At 49.1% G+C, this 22,692-nt stretch overlaps 1 protein-coding gene across 1 annotated transcript in view; it reads right to left on the bottom strand.

Moving 5' to 3' along the window:
• LOC147122418 (choline transporter-like protein 5) overlaps positions 1-22,692 on the bottom strand; it is a 248,011-nt gene that overhangs the window by 148,492 nt on the left and 76,827 nt on the right. Inside the window, exon 4 of the mRNA XM_085983554.1 lies at positions 10,407-10,491. Within this exon, the coding sequence (XP_085839680.1) occupies positions 10,407-10,491 (85 nt within the window). The remainder of the gene's footprint in view (positions 1-10,406; positions 10,492-22,692) is intronic.

The following is a 22,692-nucleotide window of genomic DNA, read 5'->3' as shown; positions in this document are numbered from 1 at the left end:
GCCTCGCTGGCAGTCTCTACCCTTCACTCATTCATTTTAAAATTGGCCTGTAATGTTTATCATTAGCAGCGACTTTTCCTCAATTCAGAACATGTCACCTGTCAAAAACATGGTCGTCAAACATCGGAGATTACCATAAAGGTCATCCTAGGGTTTAGTATTTCCCTCGCAGAGCTTCGCATCACAGGACACAAATAGAAGTACAATTTGCCGCCGACACCAAACTGGGTGGTGTCGTTAACACTGAGGAGGACTGCGACAAAATTACAAGACATTAATAAACTTGCAGAATGGACGTGCAATTGGCAAATGAATTTCTATATTGGTAAGTGTGAGGTAATGCATTTTGGTTGGAAGAATACGGCGGCCACCTTCTCCTTGGAAAGTAAAAGTCTCAATGGGTCAGAGGAGCAGAGGGATCCGGGGGCACAGATACACAAATCACTACAAGTAGCGACGCAGGTTAATGAGGCCATTAAAAAAGCAAACCAAGCACTGGGGGTTCATTTCTGGAGGGACAGAGTTGAAAAATCAGAGAAATTACGTTAAACTTGTACAGAACCTTCATTAGACCACACTTGGAGCACTGTTAGCAGTTCGGTCTCCATATTGGGCCAGAAATTCCAGGCCAGAAGCGTGAGTGCGGTCGGCTTACTCACGCTTCTGGCCGTTGGAAATGCCGGCGTTCAGCATGAACAGCGCATGCGGGGAACGCCGGCATTTCCAGACCTCGAGCGCGTGCGACTGCACAGGCAGCGCTTGCGCAGTGAACTTCGTGGATTTCATTCATGAAATCCGTGAGGTTAAGTCCTTAGAAGTTACGCTGAAAAAAAGCAAGTGTAAAGTGGTTCATTGGCTGCGGAGGAAGATATATTTTATCGTGGAGCTTTTGAAATGCAATATTTTTGTTTGGGAAAGGGAGGGAAGTTATTTTAAGAAATTTTAAGTAAGTTTTAAAGTTAAATTTTTTTTTTTTTTTAAAAGGGTTTTCAGAACGGTAGGTAGAAGGAGCAATTGTGGCTGTGTGAATGGAATGTGAGAATGAGTTATGTATGTATGTCCACATATATTCCTTTACGTATATGTATGTATGTTTTATATTCCTTTACTATGAATGTATGTTTTTAATTATGATTTTCCAATAAGTTACTTTCTCTGAAAGTCATAATTAAATAATACATTCATACACATAAGTAAAGGAATATATACATAACACGCAAAGGAATATATACAGACATACATACTTTCAGAAGCTCCACGATAAGAAATATCTTCCTCCGCAGCCTCTGTAGCAACTGTACCCATGCTTTTTTCATGTGTAAGTTGTAATGACTGGACCTCACTGAAAGCATTAATGAAAGCGGCGAATTATACTGCGCACGCGCTGCCTGTGCAGTCGCACGCGTTCTGCCTCTGAACCCCTTCGTTCAGAGGACAGGAAATGCTGGTTTTCCCCACATGCACTGTGCATGCTGAAAACCGGCATTTCATCCGGCCAGATGCGTAAGTACCCCGACCGTACTAGCGCATTTGGAAGGGAATTATTGGGCCAACATTTTACATGTCAATAAAATAAAAAATTTAACACTTGCACGACTTGCCCCCTCGCATCTGCGACTGAGGGTCCAAGGAGGTGCATTGCGCAAGAGGTCATCATCGCACGTATCCTCACACTGTTCCCTTTGGGGAACTGTATGAAGTGGTGGAAGGGTTTATGGCCGTGATTAACGCTCATTCCGTGACCGTAACCATCTTTGAACCAGCCATTAGGGTGGTTAGTCCTATGGCGGGAGGGTTTTACGGGCTCCCACAACCCATCTGAGGGGGGGGGGGCCACCAACACCCACGGACGCAAGTATCCCGCTGGATGTCCACCCAGAATTTAAAGTTGGAGCTCCGACTCCACTTGCCGGGACTGTCTGGAGTGGGGTTCAAAACCCTACTCCTTCTGGCCCAACGGCGGGGATGCTTACTGCTGCGCAAAAGGCCCACTCCGCACAAAAGGTGACACCCATACGTTTCCTGCGCCTTTTCCCTCCCCGTGACTGGAGCCCTATGCTGCCATTTCACGTAGCTAATCGGATTGGGCGTTTGTCATAGCGGTAGGATCCCCGCCGCTGGGCCAGATCAGGGTAGGGTTTCGAACCCCGCTCCAGACAGTCCCGGCAAGTGGAGTCGGAGCTCCGGCTCTAAATTCTGGGTTGACATCCAGTGGGATATTTGCGTCCGTGGGTGTGGGTGGCCCCCCCTCCTTGTATAGCTTGTGGGAGCCCGTAAAACCCTCCCGCCATAGGACTAACCGCCCTAATGGCTGGTTCAAAGATGGTTACGGTCACGGAATGAGCGTTAATCACGGCCATAAATCCTTCCACCACTTCATACAGTTCCCCAAAGGGAACAGTGTGAAGACACGTATGACGACGACATTGCTAAATAAATAAATGGAATTTAAAAAATTCTTTTAGGGCTTTTAAAAGTCTTTAAATTGCTTTAATTCTCTTTAAAACTACTTCAGATTACTCAAAATAATGTAAACATTTAAAAAAGTTTATAAAAGTTACCAAAATCTTCAAAAAACTTCCAAAAACCTATTTAAACTGCTGCTTTGCATGTAAAAAAGCAAAGCAGCTTGACAGAAACATTGGGGGCGTGTCCAGTGAAACTGAGACCTCAAGGGGCGTGTCTCACTTACACTGCACGCTCCTGGGTCCGCGCTGGCTGCACTCCTGGGCGGCGTGACGTCATACGCTGCCCGGGAATGTGCTTTCAATTTCTCCAAGTTCAGGCGTCCCAGAAGCTGATCGGCAGGAGCGCGGGGTAAGTGCAAATACGGGGCTTGCACGCGCTGCAAGCCCCGTTCTGGAATTTCTGGCCCATTATTAAAAGGATGCAAATAGATTCACATGAATGATACCAGAACTGAGAGGTTATGCCTAACAGGAGAGATTGAACAGGCTGGGGCTCTCTTCTCTAGGAAGGAGAAGGCTGAGGGTGACCTGATCGAGGTCTTTTACGTTATGAAAGGGGTTTGATAGGGCAGACGTAAAGATGTTTCCACTTGTGGGGAGACCAAAATTAGATGACATAAATATAAGATCGTCACCAATAAATCCAGTTGGGAATTCAGGAGAAACTTTTTTACCCAAAGAGTGGTGAGAATGTGGAACATTCCTTTAAGGCACAAAAACCCCACAGGAAAAGTGGTCCAACCAGGGCTAACAAGAGAAGTTAAAGATAGTATTAGATCAAAGGAAGAGGCTTATAATGTTGCCAAAAAGAATAGTAAGCCTGAGGAGTGGGAGGATTTTAGAACTCAGCGAAGGAGGACCAAGAAATTGATAAAGAAAGGGAAAATAGAATATGAGAGTAAACTAGTGAGAGATATAAAAACAGACTGTTAAAGCTACAGGTATGTAAAAAGGAAAAGATTAGTGAAAGTAAATGTGGGTCCCTTACAGGCTGAGACAGGAGAAATTATAATGGGGAATAAGGAAATGGCAGAGAAATTAAACAAATACTTTGTGCCTGTCTTCACGGAAGAAGATGCAAAAATCATCCTGGAAATAGTGGAGAACCAACGGTCTAGCGAGAATGAGGAACTGAAAGAAATTAGTATCAGTAAAAAAAAAAGTACTGGAAGAATTAATGGGACTGAAAGCCAATAAATCCCCTGGACCTGATAACCTACATCCTAGGGTTTTGAAAGAGGTGGCTGTAGGGATAGTGGATACATTGGTTGTCATTTTCCAAAATTCCACAGATTCTAGAATGGTTCCCGTGGATTGGAAGGTAGCAAATGTAACCCCACTATTTAAGAAAGGAGGGAGAGAGAAAATGAGGAACTACAGACCAGTTAGACTGACATCAGTAGTAGGGAAAATGCTTGAATCTATTATTAAAATCATGGTAACAGAGCACTTAGAAATAATAATAGGATTGGGCAGAGTCCCATGATTTATGAAAGGGAAAGCATGTTTGATGGATCTGTTAGAGTTTTTTGAGGTTATAACCAGCAGAATAGCAGAATAGATAAGGGGGAACCAGTGGTGTATTTGGATTTTCAGAAGGCATTCGATAAGGTGCCACACAAGAGGTTATTAAACATAATTAGGACTCATGGGATTGGGGGTAATATACTAGCATGGATTGAGGATTGCTTAACGGACAGAAAACAGAGAGTAGGAATAAACGGGTCATTTTCGGGTTGGCAGACTGTAACTAGAGAGGTACCGCAAGGATCAGTGCTTGGGCCTCAGCTATTCACAATCTACTACAGGAAACTTCGCGATATCCAGCACCGACGGGACCGGCGTGATGCCGATCTATGAAAACTTCCGGACAGACCAGCGCTAATGTTGAAGGATACGGAGGTTTTCATCTCCGTATCTGACAACAAACACTGTTGCTTAGCAACAGCTTGTAAACAGTCGGCCCGTACCTTGGAAGCGTCTCTGTAGCTTAGCAACAGCTTCAAAGAGGCTTTCCAGAGACTAACTGTTTAAAAAAATGCTAGGAGAAGAAAAAAAAATCTAAAAAAACGGCTGCTGATTTCTGCCGTTAGGTCGAGGTTTCCGGACATACAACCTCCGGATAAACCAAAGTTTCCTGTACATCGATGATTTGGACGAGGGGACCAAATGTAATATATCGAAGTTTGCTGATGATACAAAGCTAGGTAGGAATGTAAGTTGTGAGGAGGATGCAAAGAGGCTTCAAGGGGATATAGACAGTTTAAGTGAGTGGGCAAGAACATGACAAATGGAATATACTGTAATGTGGAGAAGTGTGAAGTTATCCACTTTGGTAGGAAAAATAGAAAAGCAGAGTATTTTTTAAATGGTGAGAGATTGGGAAATGTTGGTGTTCAGAGGGACCTGGGTGTCCTTGTACACGAATCACTGAAAGTTAACATGCAGGTACAGCGAGCAATTAGGAAAGCAAATGGTATGTTGGCCTTAATTACAAGAGGATTTGAATATAAGAGTAAAGACATCTTACTGCAATTATATAGGGCCCTGGTGAGACCGCACCTGGAGTATTGTGTACAGTTTTGGTCTCCTTACCTAAGGAAGGATATACTTGCCATAGAGTGAGTGCAACGAAGGTTCACCAGACTGGTTCCTGGGATGGGGGAATTGACCATTGAGGAAAGATTGAGTAGACGAGGCCTATATTCTCTGCAGTTTAGAAGAATGAGAGGTGATCTCATTGAACATTACAAAATTCTTACAGGGCTTGACAGGGTAGATGCTGGGAGGATGTTTCCCCTGGCTGGAGAGTCTAGAACCAGTGGTCACAGTCTCAGAATAAGGGGTCGGCCATTTAGGACTGAGATGAGGAGAAATTTCTTCACTCAGAGGGTGGTGAATCTTTGGAATTCTCTGCCCCAGAGGGCTGTGGAGGCTCAGTCGTTGAGTATATTCAAGACAGAGATCGATAGATTTTTTGATATTAAGGGAATCAAGGGATATGGGGATAGTGCAGGGAAGTGGAGTTGAGGTCGAAGATCAGCCATGATCTTATTGAATGGGGGAGCAGGCTCGAGGGGCCGAATGGCCGACTCCTGTTTCTAATTCTTATGTTCTTACTAGCACAGGGAGTGGTTGAGGTGAATAGCACAGATGTATTTAAGGGGAAGCTAGATAAACAAATAAGGGAGACAGGAATAGAAGGATATGCTGATAGGGTGAGATGAAGAGGGGTGGGAGGAGGCTCGAGTGGAGCATAAACACCGGCACGGACCAGTTGGGCCGAATGGCCTGTTTCTGGGTTCTACATTCTATGAAACCAGAGGGGAGATGAGGAGAATGTTTTTACAGCGAGTTGTTGTGATCTGGAATGCGCTGCCTGAAAGGGCGGTGGAAGCAGATTCAATAGGAACTTTCAAAAGGGAATTGGAGAAATAGTTGAACAGAAATTTTTTTTACGGGGCTATGGGGAAAGGAGCAGAGGGGGGGGATTGGGACTGATTGGAGAGCCCTTTCAAAGAGCCGGCACAGGCACGATGGGCCGAATGGCCTCCTTCAGTGCTGTATCATTTATGGCATTTGTGAATCTCCTCCCCACCCCCACAGCAACCCTCCACCACCAAAGGCAACATCTGACAAATGTGGAGAGAGTGGGCTTACAGGGAATCAGGGCGGATTGCCACATGGCGTATGCCCTTTGACCTTTTGCCAGGTTCCGAGCTTGACCAAGCATAGATAAGAGCAGTTAAAGGCAGGTCTTATCTGTGCACTTTACACTGTACAATACTGGAGCTGAACAATGAAGTGTGTTTAAGAAGTGGGTGTCTCCAGTGATACACAAAGCAGCACACTCCTGTCTGGATAGCGACTCTCTTAATAATGAATCTTGAAACATTACCAATGATGGAGTAGCTGTAGGTCAGTGGGTAGCTCTTCCACCTCAGGGTCACAAGGTTGTGGGTTCGAGCCCAACTCCAGAGACTTGAGCACATAATCTAGGCTGACACTCCCAATGCAGGACTGCGGGAGCGCCGCACTGTCGGAGGGGCAGTACTGAGGGAGCGCTGCACTGTCGGAGGGGCAGTACTGAGGGAGCGCTGCACTGTCGGAGGGGCAGTACTGAGGGAGCGCTGCACTGTCGGAGGGGCAATACTGAGGGAGCGCTGCACTGTCGGAGAGGCAGTACTGAGGGAGAGCTGCACTGTCGGAGGGGCAGTACTGAGGGAGCGCTGCACTGTCGGAGGGGCAGTACTGAGGGAGCGCTGCACTGTCGGAGGGGCGGTACTGAGGGAGCGCTGCACTGTCGGAGGGGCAGTGCTGAGGGAGCGCTGCACTGTCGGAGGGGCAGTACTGAGGGAGTGCTGCACTGTCGGAGGGGCAGTACTGAGGGAGCGCTGCACTATCAGAGGGGCAATACTGAGGGAGTGCTGCACTGTCGGAGGGGCAGTACTGAGGGAGCGCTGCACTGTCGGAGGGGCAGTACTGAGGGAGCGCTGCACTGTCGGAGGTGCAGTACTGAGGGAGCGCTGCATTGTCGGAGGGGCAGTACTGAGGGAGCGGCGCACTGTCGGAGGGGCAGTACTGAGGGAGCACTGCGCTGTCAGAGGGGCAGTGCTGAGGGAGCGCTGCACTGTCGGAGGGGCAGTGCTGAGGGAGTGCTGCACTGTCGGAGGGGCAGTGCTGAGGGAGTGCCGCACTGTCGGAGGGGCAGTACTGAGGGAGCGCCGCACTGTCGGAGGGGCAGTACTGAGGGAGCGCCACACTGTCGGAGGGGCAGTACTGAGGGAGCGCTGCACTGTCGGAAGGGGCAGTACTGAGGGAGCGCTGCACTGTCGGAGGGGCAGTACTGAGGGAGCGCTGCACTGTCAGAGGGGCAGTACTGAGGGAGTGCTGCACTGTCGGAGGGGCAGTACTGACGGAGCATTGCACTTTCGGAGGGGCAGTACTGAGGGAGCGCCGCACTGTCGGATGGGCAGTACTGAGGGAGTGCTGCACTGTCGGAGGGGCAGTACTGAGGGAGCGCTGCACTGTCGGAGGGGCAGTACTGAGGGAGCGCTGCACTGTCGGGGGGGCAGTACTGAGGGGGCGCTGCACTGTCGGAGGGACAGTACTGAGGGAGCGCTGCACTGTCGGAGGGGCAGTGCTGAGGGAGCGCTGCACTGTCGGAGGGGCAGTGCTGAGGGAGTGCTGCACTGTCGGAGGGGCAGTGCTGAGGGAGTGCCGCACTGTCGGAGGGGCAGTACTGAGGGAGCGCCGCACTGTCGGAGGGGCAGTACTGAGGGAGCGCCGCACTGTCGGAGGGGCAGTACTGAGGGAGCGCCGCACTGTCGGAGGGGCAGTACTGAGGGAGCGCTTCACTGTCGGAAGGGGCAGTACTGAGGGAGCGCTGCACTGTCGGAGGGGCAGTACTGAGGGAGCGCTGCACTGTCAGAGGGGCAGTACTGAGGGAGTGCTGCACTGTCGGAGGGGCAGTACTGACGGAGCATTGCACTGTCGGAGGGGCAGTACTGAGGGAGCGCCGCACTGTCAGAGGGGCAGTACTGAGGGAGTGCTGCACTGTCGGAGGGGCAGTACTGAGGGAGCGCTGCACTGTCGGAGGGGCAGTACTGAGGGAGCGCTGCACTGTCGGGGGGGCAGTACTGAGGGGGCGCTGCACTGTCGGAGGGACAGTACTGAGGGAGCGCTGCACTGTCGAAGGGGCAGTACTGAGGGAGCGCTGCACTGTCGGGGGGGCAGTACTGAGGGGGCGCTGCACTGTCGGAGGGACAGTACTGAGGGAGCGCTGCACTGTCGGAGGGGGAGTACTGAGGGAGCGCTGCACTGTCGGAGGGGCAGTACTGAGGGAGCGCCGCACTGTCGGAGGGGCAGTACTGAGGGAGCGCTGCACTGTCGGAGGGGCAATACTGAGGGAGCGCTGCACTGTCGGAGGGGCAGTACTGAGGGAGCGCTGCACTGTCGGGGGGGCAGTACTGAGGGGCGCTGCACTGTCGGAGGGACAGTACTGAGGGAGAGCTGCACTGTCGGAGGGTCAGTACTGAGGGAGTGCTGCACTGTCGGAGGGGCAGTACTGAGGGGGCGCTGCACTGTCGGAGGAACAGTACTGAGGGAGCGCTGCACTGTCGGAGGGGGAGTACTGAGGGAGTGCTGCACTGTCGGAGGGGCAGTACTGTGGGAGCGCTGCACTGTCGGAGGGTCAGTACTGAGGGAGTGCTGCACTGTCGGAGGTGCCATCTTTCGGATGAGACGTTAAACCGAGGCCCCGTCTGCCCTCTCGGTTGGATATAAAAGATCTCCTGGCACAATGTCGAAGAGCAGTAGGGGGAGTTCTCCCCTGTGTTCTGGCCAATATTTATTCCTCAACCAACATCACTAAAATATAGAAGATCCGGTCATTATCACATTGCTGTTTGTGGGATCATGCTGTGTGCAAATTTGCTGCTGTGTTTTCGAGCTCCACTCCAGAGATTTGAGCACATAATCTAGGCTGGTGCTGCAGAAAAAGTACTTCAGAGAAACAGGTGGCCATTCAAGCCCTCGAGCCTGTTCCACCATTCAATGAAATCATGGCTGATTCGTATCTTAACTCCATTTATCCACCTTGGATTCCTTAACCCATAATATCCTTACCGAACAAAAATCTATCAACACAACTCTGTTTCTCTCTCCAAAGATGCTACCTGATCTGCTGAACATTTCTCACATTTTCTGGTTTATTTCAAAAATCGATCAATCTCAGTTTTGAAATGTTTAATTGACCCCACCTCAGCCTCAACAGCTCTCTGAGGGAGAAAGTTCCAGATTCCCACCACCCTTTGTGTGAAGAAGTGCTTCCTGACATCACCCCTGAACGGCCTGGCTCTAATTTTAAGGTTCTGCCCCCTTGTTCTGGACTCCCCCCACCAGAGGAAATAGTTTCTCTCTCTCGACCCGATCAACTCCTTTAATCATCTTAAACACCTCGATTAGATCACCCTTTAACTCAGGGGAATACAAGCCCAGTCTGTGCAGCCTGGCCTCAGAATTTAACCCTTTTAGCCCCGGCGTCAGTCTGGTCAGCGCAGCATGTGAGGGGGAATGTTCCACGGGGCTCTCTCCTGGCTTGGTGCCTGGTGAATGTGAGTTTTGTAATATTATCTGGACACAGGCTACAGTCTTGTCCCTGGATTGATGATGAGTTCAAAACATGGAGTGACCACACTTCAAAAGTACTTCATTGGCTGTAAAGCACTTTGGGACGTCCTGAGATCATGAAAGACGCTGTAGAAATGTAAGTTCTTGGTTCCGTAACCTTTTAACACCCTTACCTAACAAAAATCTATCCTTCTCAGTTCTGAAATTTCCAATTGATCCCCAGCACCCACAGTTCTCTGAGGGAGAGAGTTCCAGGTTTCCACTGCCCTTTGTGTGAAGAAGTGCTTCCTGACATCACCCCTGAACGGCCTGGCTCTAATTTTAAGGTTCTGCCCCCTTGTTCTGGACTCCCTCCACCAGAGGAAATAGTTTCTCTCTCTCGACCCGATCAACTCCTTTAATCATCTTAAACACCTCGATTACATTGCTGCTTATACTCGATGGAATACAAGCCCAGTCAGTGCAATCTGGCCTCAGAATTTAACCCCTTTAGACCCGGTATCATTCTGGTGAATCTGGGCCGCTCCCCCTCCGAGGCCAGTCTATCCTTCCTGAGGTGAAGTGTCCAGATGGGGGTCTGAGCAGAGCTCCGGACAGCTGTAGCATCACTTCCACCCCATTGTACTCCAGCCCTCTTGAGATGAAGGCCAGCATTCCGTGAAGCAATTATGTTTTTTGTACCTATCGACAAACTTTTAGTGATTTCTGTACCTGGACCCCTCCACAGTTCCGAGCATCTCGCCATTGAGAAAATAACAGAACAGTCCTCACAAAGCCCACTGACGGAACGTATTACACAACACTCACTCATTGGCAGTACCCTTTTGGCCACAGAATTGGCCTCGGCTATCTGTAGGATAGATCACTTTCCTCGGATCTCCATGGACCCAGGCTGGAAATAAAAGAGATGCAAGCGATTAATAGATATTCCCGCCGTACCTTTCCAGCGTATGAAAAGCCGACTCGTAGCTCACTGACGGTGAAGCCATCAGATCCCGCAGTGCCCTTCAAAGTAAATTCCCGCTCCACCGGATACACTTAGCTTAGGTGCTCGGAAATGAGGCCAGATTCATGCCACCACCCACAGACCATAGTAACCTTCTTCCCAGCCAATAAAGGCCTGGGGAACTTTTCATTTCACTCTGCCCAGAAAATAAAATTACCTGAAAAAGAATTCCACTTGTGAAGCACTGTACATCGTCTCAAATAACTATCAGCGAAGGCCAAACAGGTTGGGGCTCTTTTACAATCATAGAATCATAGACATTTACGGCACAGAAGGAGGCCATTCGGCCCATCGTGTCCACGCCGGCCGACAAAGAGCTCTCCGGCCTAATCCCACTTTCCAGCTCTTGGTCTGTAGCCCTGTAGGTTGCAGCACTTCAGGTGCATATCCAAGTACTTTTTAAATGTGATGAGGGTTTCTGCCTCTACCACCCTTTCAGGCAGTGAGTTCCAGACCCCCACCACCCTCTGGGTGAAAAAAGTTCTCCTCAACTCCCCTCTAAACCTTCTACCAATTACTTTAAATCTCTGCCCCCTGGTTATTGACCTCTCTGCTAAGGGAAATAGGTCCTTCCTATCCACTCTATCTGGGCCCCTCATAATTTTATACATCCCAATTAAGTCTCCCCTCAGCCTCCTCTGTTCCAAAGAAAACAACCCCAGCCTATCCAATCTTTCCTCATGGCTAAAATTCCCCAGCCCAGGCAACATCCTCGTAAATCTCCTCTGCACCCCCTCTAGTGCAATCACATCCTTCCTGTAATGTGGTGACCAGAACTGCACGCAGTACTCTAGCTGTGGTCTAACTAGTGTTTTATACAGTTGAAGCATAACCTCCCTGCTCTTATATGCCTCAGCTAATAAAGGTAAGTATTCCATATGCCTTCTTAACCACCTTATCTACCTGGCCTGCTATCTTCAGGGATCTGTGGACATGCACTCCAAGGTCCCTCTGTTCCTCTACACTTCTCAGTGTCCTACCATTTAATGTGTATTCCCTTGCCTTGTTAGCCCTCCCCAAATGCATTACCTCACACTTCTCCAGATTGAATTCCATTTGCCACTTTTCTGCCCACCTGACCAGTCCATTGATATCTTCCTGCAGTCTACAGCTTTCTTCCTCACTATCAACCACACGGCCAATTTTTGTATCATCTGCAAATTTCTTAATCATGCCCCCGCTACATTGAAATCTAAATCATTGATATATACCACAAAAAGTAAGGGACCTAGTACTGAGCCCTGCGGAACCCCACTGGAAACAGCCTTCCAGTCACAAAAACACACATCGACCATTACCCTCTGCTCCCTGTCTCCGAGCCAATTTTGGATCCAACTTGACACTTTGCCCTGGATCTTGGGCTTTTACTTTTCTGACCAATCTGCCATGTGGGACCTTGTCAAAAGCCTTGCTAAAATCCATGTAGACTACATCAACCGCGCTACCCTCATCGACCCTCCTTGTTACCTCCTCAAAAATTTCAATCAAGTTAGTGAGACAGGGCCTTCCCTTGCCAAATCCATGCTGACTGTCCTTGATTAATCCGTGCTTTTTTAAATGACGATTAATACTATCCCTCAGAATTTTTTCCAAGAATTTGCCCACCACCGAGGTTAGGCTGACTGGACTGTAATTACTCAGTCTATCCCTTTCTCCCTTTAAATAGAAACATAGAAACATAGAAGATAGGAGCAGGAGTAGGCCATTCGGCCCCTCGAGCCTGCTCTGCCATTTAATGAGATCATGGCTGATCATCCAAGTTCAGTACCCTGTCCCTGCTTTCTCCCCATATCCCTTGATCCCTTTAGCCTTAAGAAATATATCTAATACCCAGTCTAAGATGGCCTGATCTCTAGTTGGCTCCCCGACATATTGGTCCAGGAAACAAATCCCGTAAACACTCCAGGAATTCCTCCTCCACAGTATTGTTACTAATTTGGTTAGCCCAATCTATATGTAGATTAAAGTCACCCATGATAACTGCTGTGCCCTTATTGCACGCGTCTCTAATTTCCCATTTAATGCCATCCCCAACCTCAGCATTACTGTTTGAGGGTCTGTATACAACTCCCACTAACAAGGGTACCACGTTAGCAGTCCTCCAGTCCTCCGGCACCACGCCTGTAGCCAGAGAGGAATGGAAAATGATGGTCGGAGCCGCGACTATTTCCTCCCTTGCTTCTCTTAACATCTTTTTCTCTAGAAAAGAGAAGGCTGAGGGGTGGCCTGATCAAGGTATTTGAGATTATGAAAGGGTTCGATAGGGTCGACGTAGAGAAGATGTTTCCACCTGTGGGGGAGACCAGAACTAGGGGCCATAAATATAAGAGAGTCACTAATAAATCCAATCGGGAGTTCAGGAGAAACTTCTTTACCCAGAGAGTGGTGAGAATGTGGAACTCGCTACCACAGGGAGTGGTTGAGGTGAATAGCAGAGATACATTTAAGGGGAAGCTAGAAGGATATGCTGATGGGGTGAGATGAAGAGGGGTGGGTGGAGGCTCGAGTGAGGCATAAACAGCAGCATGGACCAGCTGCTGTAGACTCGATGTAACTGAGAATCTGGGTGTATCAGTCCGCTTAATCACATGGATGAGTGCAGCAAGTTACATGTCCTCCTTCATCATGAGGTGAAGGTGTGTTAAAGGGCCGCCCCTTCTCACTGTGGTTGAAATGTCCTCTGGTCCTCCTCTGGTTTACACATTGCCAACCACAGGAAAGTCTGACCAAACTCCCATTGCGCCTCATCACATCTCTCAGATATATCCTGAAGCACTTTGCAAACAATGAATTAATTACCTGTCAAAGTTATCAAGGAACATAAAACAAAATAGTAAAATATTTTACAGGCAGGTAAATAAAAAAGGGAAGGTCAGGATGGGAACAGGGCCACTAAGCGATGAATAGAATAATACCACAGGCAGCAATAGAGAGATGGCAGAAATATTAAATAATTACTTTGCTTCAGTATTTACCAGGCAGATAGAACAGGTGGACATGACATTGGATGATGAGATTTGTAATGAGATAACTGCTTTTAAAATAAAATGAAGAGATATATTAAATAAACGAATGAAACTCAAAGAGGATAAAACCCCTGGTCCAGATGGATTACATCTGCGCATTTTAAAAGAATCTAGGGAAGAGATAGCAGAGGCATTACTACACATATTTAGTAATTCGTTAGAAAAAGGTGTAGTGCCAGAGGACTGGTGGATAGCTAACATAATATCTATATTTAAGAAGGGAGATAGAACATGTCCAGGGAACTATAGGCCAGTCAGCTTAACATCGGTGGTAGGAAAATAATGGAATCCCTACTAAAGGAGAAAATGGAAGTTCATATAGTAACCAAAAATATTAATAAATAGTCAGCATAGATTTAAAAAGGGAAATTCTTGCTTGACCAACCTCATTGAATTTTTTGAAGAGGTAACAGAGAGAGTAGACAAGGGTAATGCAGTAGATGTAATTTATCTAGATTTTCAAAAGACCTTCGATAAGGTACCCCATAATAGTCTGATGAACAAGGTCAGAGAATGCGGAGTCAGGGGACAAGTAGCAGAATGGATTGCTGGCTGGCTTCAGGACAGAAAGCAGAGAGTAAAGGGTAGCTATTCACAGTGGCAAAAGGTGGGCAGTGGTGTTCCACAAGGATCAGTGCTGGGACCACTGCTGTTCACAATTTATATTAACAATTTAGACTTTGGAATCAAAAACACAATTTCTAAATTTACGGATGACACCAAATTTGGTGGGATAGTCAATACTGAGGAGGACTGCAACAAATTACAGGAGGACATTAATAAACTTGCAGAATGGGCATATAATTGGCAAATGAAGTTCAACACAGATAAATGTGAGGTATTACATTTTGGTAAGGAAAATAGGGAGATCACATATTACTTAGAAAATAAGAATCTAAATGGGGTAGAGGGGCAAAGGGATCTCAGAGTACAAATACACAAATCACTAAAAGTTGCACCACAGGTTAACAAGGTCATAAAAAAAGCAAACCAAGCACTTGGGTTTATTTCTAGAGGGATAGAATTGAAAAGTAGGGAAGTTATGCCAAACCTGTATCGAACCTTGGTGAGACCACACTTGGGAGTACTGCGTACAATTCTGGTCTCCATATTATAAAAAGGATATAGAAGGACTGGAGAGGGTGCAGAGAAGATTTACAAGGATAATACCAGAAATGCGAGGGTAAACATATCAGGAAAGGATGAACAGGCTGGGTCTCCTTTCTCTTGAAAAGAGAAGGCTGAGGGGTGACCTGATGGAGGTCTTTCAAATTATGAAAGGTTTTGATAGAGTGGATACAGAGAGAATGTTTCCACTTGTGGGGAAGAGCAAAACTAGAAGCCATCAATATAAGATAGTCACCAAGAAATCCAATAGGGAATTCAGGAGAAACTTCTTTACCCAGAGAGTGGTGAGAATGTGGAGCTCGCTACCACAGGGCGTGGTTGAGGCGAATAGTGTAGATACATTTAAGGGGAGGCTGGACAAACATCTGAGGGAGAAGGGAATAGAGGGTTATGCTGATAGAGTTAGATGAGGAAAGACGGGAGGAGGCTCGAGTGGAGCATAAACGCCGGCATGGACTGGTTGGGCCGAATGGCCTGTTTCTGTGCCGTATATCCAATGTAATTCTATGTAATTCAGTCACTGTTGTTACCTAGGTGAATGTGGCAGCCATTTTGCACACAGCCAGGTCCCACAAATGGCAATGACCATGAGTGGGCAGATCATCGTTGTTCGGTGTGGGTTGACAGAAGAATGTTGCTCAGGGCACCAATCGAGCTCTTGGCTCTTCTTTGAATAGTCCCATGAGATTTTAGTGTGCACCCGAACCGGAGGTGCCTGGATTTAATGCCCCATCCAAGGGATAGCGCCTCTGACAGTGCAGCACTCCGTTGGATATTTGTGCTGAAGTCCTGGAGTGGGGCTTGAACCCAGAACTTTGTGGCTCGAAGATGTCACCAATGGAGCCAAGCTGACTCAAAGGCACTGTGTGATGTCATTTTGCTGTTTAACACAATCACCCCACGGTATCAGCCGTGGCTCAGTGGGCAGCACTCTCTCTCGCCTCTGAGTCAGAAGATGGTGGGTTCAATTCCCACTCCAGAGACTTGAGCACAAAATCCAGGCAGACACTCCAGTGCAGTACTGAGGGAGTGCTGCATTGTCGGAGGGGCAGTACTGAGGGAGCGCTGCACTGCTGGAGGGTCAGTACTGAGGGAGCGCTGCACTGTCGGAGGGGCAGTACTGAGGGAGTGCTGCATTGTCAGAGGGGCAGTACTGAGGGAGTGCTGCACTGTCGGGGGGGCAGTACTGAGGGAGCGCTGCACTGTCAGAGGGGCAGTACTGAGGGAGTGCTGCACTGTCGGAGGGGCAGTACTGAGGGAGCGCTGCACTGTCGGAGGGGCAGTACTGAGGGAGTGCTGCACTGTCGGAGGGGCAGTACTGAGGGAGTGCTGCACTGTCGGAGGGGCAGTACTGAGGGAGCGCTGCACTGCTGGAGGGGCAGTACTGAGGGAGTGCTGCATTGTCAGAGGGGCAGTACTGAGGGAGCGCTGCATTGTCGGAGGAGCAGTGCGGGGGGAGTGCTGCACTGTCGGAGGGGCAGTACTGAGGGAGCGCTGCACTGCCGGAAGGGCAGTACTGAGGGAGCACTGTACTGTCGGAGGGGCAGTACTGAGGGTCCGCTGCACTGCCGGAGGGGCAGTACTGAGGGAGTGCTGCACTGTCGATGGGACAGTACTGAGGGTGCGCTGCACTGTCGGAGGGGCAGTACTGAGGGAGTGCTGCACTGTCGGAGGGGCAGTATTGAGGGAGCACTGCACTGTCGGAGGGGCAGTATTGAGGGAGCACTGCACTGTCAGAGGGGCAGTACTGAGGGAGTGCTGCAGTGTCGGAGGGGCAGTACTGAGGGAGCGCTGCACTGCTGGAGGGTCAGTACTGAGGGAACGCTGTACTGTCGGAGGGGCAGTACTGAGGGAGCTCTGCACTGTCGGAGGGGCAGTACTGAGGGAGCACCGCACTGTCAGAGGGGCAGTACCGAGGGAGCGCCGCACTGTCGGAGGGGCAGTACTGAGGGAGCGCCGCACTGCCGGAGAGTCAATACTGAGGGAACGCTACACTGTCGGAGGGGCAGCACTGAGGGAGCGCTGCACTGTCAGAGGGGCAGTACTGAGGGAGCACTGTACTGTCGGAGGGGCAGTACTGAGGGTGCGCTGCACTGCCGGAGGGGCAGTACTGAGGGAGTGCTGCACTTTCGGAGGGGCAGTACTGAGGGTGCGCTGCACTGTCGGAGGGGCAGTACTGAGGGAGTGCTGCACTGTCGGAGGGGCAGTATTGAGGGAGCACTGCACTGTCAGAGGGGCAGTACTGAGGGAGTGCTGCACTGTCGGTGGGGCAGTACTGAGGGAGCGCTGCACTGCTGGAGGGTCAGTACTGAGGGATCGCTGCACTGTCGGAGGGTCAGTACTGAGGGAGCACCGCACTGTCAGAGGGGCAGTACTGAGGGAGCGCCACACTGTCGGAGGAGCCATCTTTCAGATGAGATATTAAACCGAGGCCCCATCTGCCCTCTCAGGTAGATGTAAAAGATGCCACAGCACTATTTCGAAGAAGAGCAGGGGAGTTCTCCCTGGCGTCCTGGGGCCAATATTTATCCCCACAACCAATCTCACTAAAACAGATTATCTAGTCATTATCACCTTTCTGTTTGTGGGAGCTTGCAGTGTGCAAATTGGCTGCCGTGTTTCCTACATTGCAACAGTGATTACACTTCAAAAGAAGTACTTCGTTGGCTGTGAAGCACTTTGGGACGTCCTGTGGTCGTGAAAGGTGCTATAGAAATGCAAGTCTTTGGTTTTTATACAGCTCGTTGTATCATGCTTCTCCCATGTCCATGTCACCTTCATCCTAAGAAAGAAGAATGATGGAATGCGGAGCTGAAAGAATGAAGAGCGTAAGCTAACCTGTGGGGATACACGAGAGAGTTATCAGTCTTTGAGCTAAGTATGAAATTTGGATCGCAGCATTGGGTAATGAATTTACACTCTCTGAGTGCAAAAACCATGAAAGCAGCTGACATGAATCAGTCATTCATGAAAGAAAGACTTATGAAATAATACTGAGCAGCCTGAGGGCGGCGCTGTCCAGGGAGAGTATAAATACTCGGGCACGGGCCCAGCTTGCGCAGGACATTCTTAACAGGAACTAGTGAAGGACACAACTAGACCTCCATGTTGTAAAACAGTTGATTAAAGCTTTGATTAACGCTTAGACCAAGTGCCTCGTAGTTTTCTCACGTCAGCAGCTAGGAGATTGTGAACAGGACCTTTAACGACATGCTGCTGATCTGCTTCTATTAGAGATGATGTTATAAACACTGCTGGAATATTAGTTAACTGATTACAAACGACAGCAAGTATCATTATACCACGTCCAGCAGCACTTTGCACCCGAGTGTCATCCTTCTCGATTAGTACAGTCGGAATCTCCGGTTTTGCGAGAGGGTTTGCTTTCTGAGTCTCGGTTATAGGGTAACTTCACAGCCCAAACGGTTTACAGCCAATGAAGTACTTTAAGATAGGAGCAGGAGTAGGCCATTCGGCCTCTCGAGCCTGCTCCGCCATTCAATGCGATCATGGCTGATCATCCAAATTCAGTACCCTGTCCCTGCCTTCTCCCCATACCCCTTGATCCCTTTAGCCTTAAGAAAAATATCTAACTCCTTCTTGAATATATTTAATGAATTGGCCTCTACTGCCCTCTGTGGTAGAGAATTCCACAGGTTCACCACTCTCTGGGTGAAGAAATTTCTCCTCATCTCCGTCCTAAATGGCTTACCCCTTATCCTTAGACTGTGACCCCTGGTTCTGTTAGTCTAGTCTAGTCCTGTTAGAATTTTATAAGTTTCAATGAGATCCCCTCTCATTCTTCTAAACTATAGCGAAGATAAGCCCAATCGACCCAATCTCTCCTCATACGAGTGTAGCCACTGTTTTGGTCTCTCCACCACCCCCCCCCATAAGCGGAAACATTTTCTGTCATTTTACCCTATCAAAACCCTTTGTAATTTTGAAAACCTCTCTTAGTCTTCTCTTTTCTAGAGGACAAAGCCCCAAGCTGTTACTCGTGGCCCTTGAGGCACCGTGGTACATAGCCTGAGAAGACAACCCCCCGGGACATCCCTGGGCTAAATGGTGTTTTCTCATCCTTGACTCTTTTATAACGTTCTCTGCTGTGTTAGGGTTCTGGATTTGGAGCGCACCTTTCAGTTGGACTGATTTGAATCCAGTTGCAGTACCTCTACCCACGCGCCCCCCCCCCCCCGCGCCCCCCCCCCCCCCACCACCAGCCCTTGAATATTGACTCCAATGAGTAGAGAGGTGCTCACTACCCTCAGATGTTCAATTCCGCAGATCCTGGGTTGCCTTGAATGTTTGCGACGAGGACACAGTTTAAAAGCTTTGAAACGAGGCTCAAACAATTCGGATAAATTGCACTTTCAGCGGGGCCAGAGGTGATTGAGTTCATTCTTCAGTTCATCTGTAAAATGTCGAGCAATCGCGATTACCTTTGGTGATCTGTAGGCAGTTCCATTCGTGCCTTTAATGCTTTGGCGGGAATATAAAGAGAATGATTTGGGTTAAGGCCAAGCTGCTTTGCCTCAAGCCTTCTGTAAATGCCAACCGAGTGACCATCAAATCCTCCAGCTACTGACCATGACTCATACTGGCACCAATACATGATCATGAAATACACGATTAGGACTTGTCCCACTTGTAATTCACGTGGCTGCCTCCTCTTTAGAAAGACACACAATTAAAAGGCATTGTTCAGAAGCCAATTTTACTCCAGAAAAGAACATGTGGTTTTCGGGTGTTGCAATACTCACAAGGAACCAGAACACTTGTGCAGGTAATGCCTTGCGCTAGTTTTCAAACACAACTGGCAATTTTGCTTGTTACTGCAACAAACCTCCCTAAGGAGGGAGCGAGAAACCAGGGAACGACAGGCCAGTTAGCCTGACGTCAGTCGTCGGGAAAATGCTGGAATCCATTGTTAAGGAAGTGGTATCAGGGCACTGAGAAAATCATAACATGATTAGGCAGAGTCAACATGGTTTTATCAAAGGGAAATCGTGTTTGACAAATTTATTAGAGTTTTTTGAGGAAGTAACTAGCAGGGTAGATAAAGGGGAACCAGTGGATGTGGTATATTTGGACTTCCAAAAGGCATTCGATAAGGTGCCACATAAAAGGTTATTACACAAGATTAGGGCTCACGGGGTTGGGGGTAATGTAATAACCTGGATAGAGGATTGGTTAACGGATAGAAAACAGACAGTAGGGATAAAGGGATCTTTTTCAGGTTGGCAGGCTGTAACTAGTGGGGTGCCGCAAGGATCAGTGTTGGGGCCTCAGCTATTTACAATCTATATTAATGACCGAGATGAAGGGACCGAGTGTAATGTATCCAAGTTTGCTGATGATACAAAGCTAGGTGGGACAGTAAGCTGTGAGGAGAACACAGAGTCTGCAAAGGGATATAGATAGACTGAGTGAGTGGGCAGTAAGGTGGCAGATGGAGTATAATGTAGGGAAATGTGAGGTTATTCACTTTGGTAGGAAGAATAGAAAAACAGAATATTTTTTAAATGGTGAGAAACTTTCAAATGTTGGTGTTCAGAGAGATTTGGGGGTCCTCGTGCAAGAAACACAGAAAGCTAGCATGCAGGTACAGCAAGCAATAAGGAAGGCAAATGGCAGGTTGGCCTTTATTGCAAGGGGGTTGGAGTATAAGAGTAAGGAAGTCTTGCTACAATTGTACAGGGCCTTGGTGAGACCACACCTGGAGTACTGGGCACAGTTTTGGTCTCCTTATCTAAGGAAGGATATACTTGCCTTGGAGGCGGTGCAGCGAAGGTTCACTAGATTGATTCCTGGGATGAGAGGGCTGTCCTATGATGAGAGATTGTGTAGAATGGGCCGATACTCTCTGGAGTTTAGAAGAATGAGAGGTGATCTCATTGAAACATACAAGATTCTGAGGGGGATTGACAGGGTAGATGCTGAGAGGCTGTTTCCCCCTGGCTGGAGTGTCTAGAACCAGGGGTCACAGTCTCAGGATAAGGGGTCGGCCATTTAAGACTGAGATGAGGAGGAATTTCTTCACTCAGAGGGTTGTGAATCTTTGGAATCAAGGGATATGGAGATCGGGCGGGAAAGTGGAGTTGAGGTCGATGATCAGCCATGATCTCATTGAATGGTGGAGCAGGCTCGAGGGGCCGAATGGCCGACTCCTGCTCCTAATTCTTATGTAATCTTCCTTGGTTAAGCGTCATCATTTTCCTCACAACCCTACGAAGCACCTTGGGACGTTTCTCCACGTGAAAGGCGCTTTATAAATCCAAGTTCTTGCTGCTCTTGTTGATGAGCTGACTTCATGTATAGTGAGATTTCACCTCACGGCCCCATTAGGCACAGTCAGTACCTCAAGAACGCAGTCCCACTGGCACAGCATTGTAACTGCTGCATCACTCTGCTCATTAACATCACTCTGTGGTGGGCTGTGTACGTGGCTCGTGGCTCAGAATATAGGGGCACAGAGCCTATCCAGCAATTCATCTGGTTTAAGGGTCTGAATAAGAACATAAGAAACAGGAGCAGGAGTCGGCCATTTGGCCCCTCGAGCCTGCCCCGCCATTCAATGAGATCATGGCTGATCTGATCTTGGCCTCAACTCCACTTCCCCGCCCGATCCCCATAACCCGCGACTCCCCTGCAGCTCAAATATCTGTCAATCTCCACCTTGAATATATTCAATGACTCGGCCTCCACGGCTCTCCGGGGTAGAGAATTCCAACGATTCACCGCCCTCTGAGAGAAGAAATTCCTCCTCATCTCCGTTTTAAAAGGGTGACCCCTTATTCTGAAACTATGCCCCCGAGTTCTAGATTCCCCCACGAGGGGAAACATCCTCCCTGCATCTACCCTGACAATCCCCCTCTGAATCTTTTGGCCTAGAAATTTGGTGGGCTGCGCCACCAGTTAGCGCCCAAAGAGGGCACTTAGTGGGTTTAGCGCCATTGGCCTCGCCTCCCGTGAAATTTAGCGGGGCGCTAATGGCAGCATTAGCCTGTAGCGCTGCGCCGCCACCGATGACGTCATCGGTGTGCGCAGCACCCCGCTACCGCCCCGATCGCGATATTTGGTCGCGCCCCCCGCTGTAACGCCGGTCGCAATTTGCGACCGGTTCAGGGGGGGCCTACCTGCAGCGGTAGTGGCGCTAATTAAAGGGGAGGTGCTGGGCGGCCATTTTTTTTTGCTGGCCGCCTGCCAGCACCTCCTCGCGCCGCCGTCCCCGGCCTCCTGAGCCACCACCCCGCCCCCCCCCCGCCCCGGGCAGTGCCGGCTGTGTCCCAAGAGCCCAGCACTTCTCCTCGATGCTGGGCTCTTTTGCCGGCAATCGCAATCTCCAATCGTGCTGGTGCAGGCCCCTCCCCTTTAAGAAGGGGAGGAAGACCTGCAGTACCGCAGCGCGCCGTGCCGCAGCGTGTGGCGCTGCAGCACGTTACGCTGCGATATTCAGTTGCAGCGCCCCAAGAGGGATGTGGGGCGTCTCGAGCAGCGCCCCGCTTCCGTTTGGGGCGCTGAAACTGAATATCGGGCTGGCGCAAGCGGCTCCGTCCGGAGCGGGACTTCCGGCGCCCAGGCGAGCTTGGTGTCCCAAACGGGGCGCCACCGAATTTCTAGGCCTATATGTTTCAATAAGATCCCCTCTCATTCTTCTAAACTCCAATGAGTGTAGGCCCAACCTGCTCAACCTTTCCTCATAAGACAACCCCTTCATCTCAGGAATCAACCTCGTGAACCTTCTCTGAACTGCCTCCAGTGCAAGTATATCCCTCCTTAAATAAGGAGACCAAAACTGTACGCAGTACTCCAGGTGTGGTCTCACCAACGCCCCGTACAGTTGTAGCAAGAATCGGTTTGTCTCAAACCCAACAGACAAGGCCAACATTTATTGCCCATCCCTAACTGCCCTTGAGAAGGTGGTGGTGAG

This window comes from Somniosus microcephalus, chromosome 3, assembly GCF_052327205.1.
Source record: "Somniosus microcephalus isolate GS21.2 chromosome 3, FLI_Smic_1.0, whole genome shotgun sequence".
NCBI classification, from domain to species: Eukaryota; Metazoa; Chordata; class Chondrichthyes; order Squaliformes; family Somniosidae; genus Somniosus; species Somniosus microcephalus.
The sequence above is the reverse complement of the archived record's forward strand: the minus strand, read 5'-3'. Positions and strand labels throughout refer to the sequence as shown.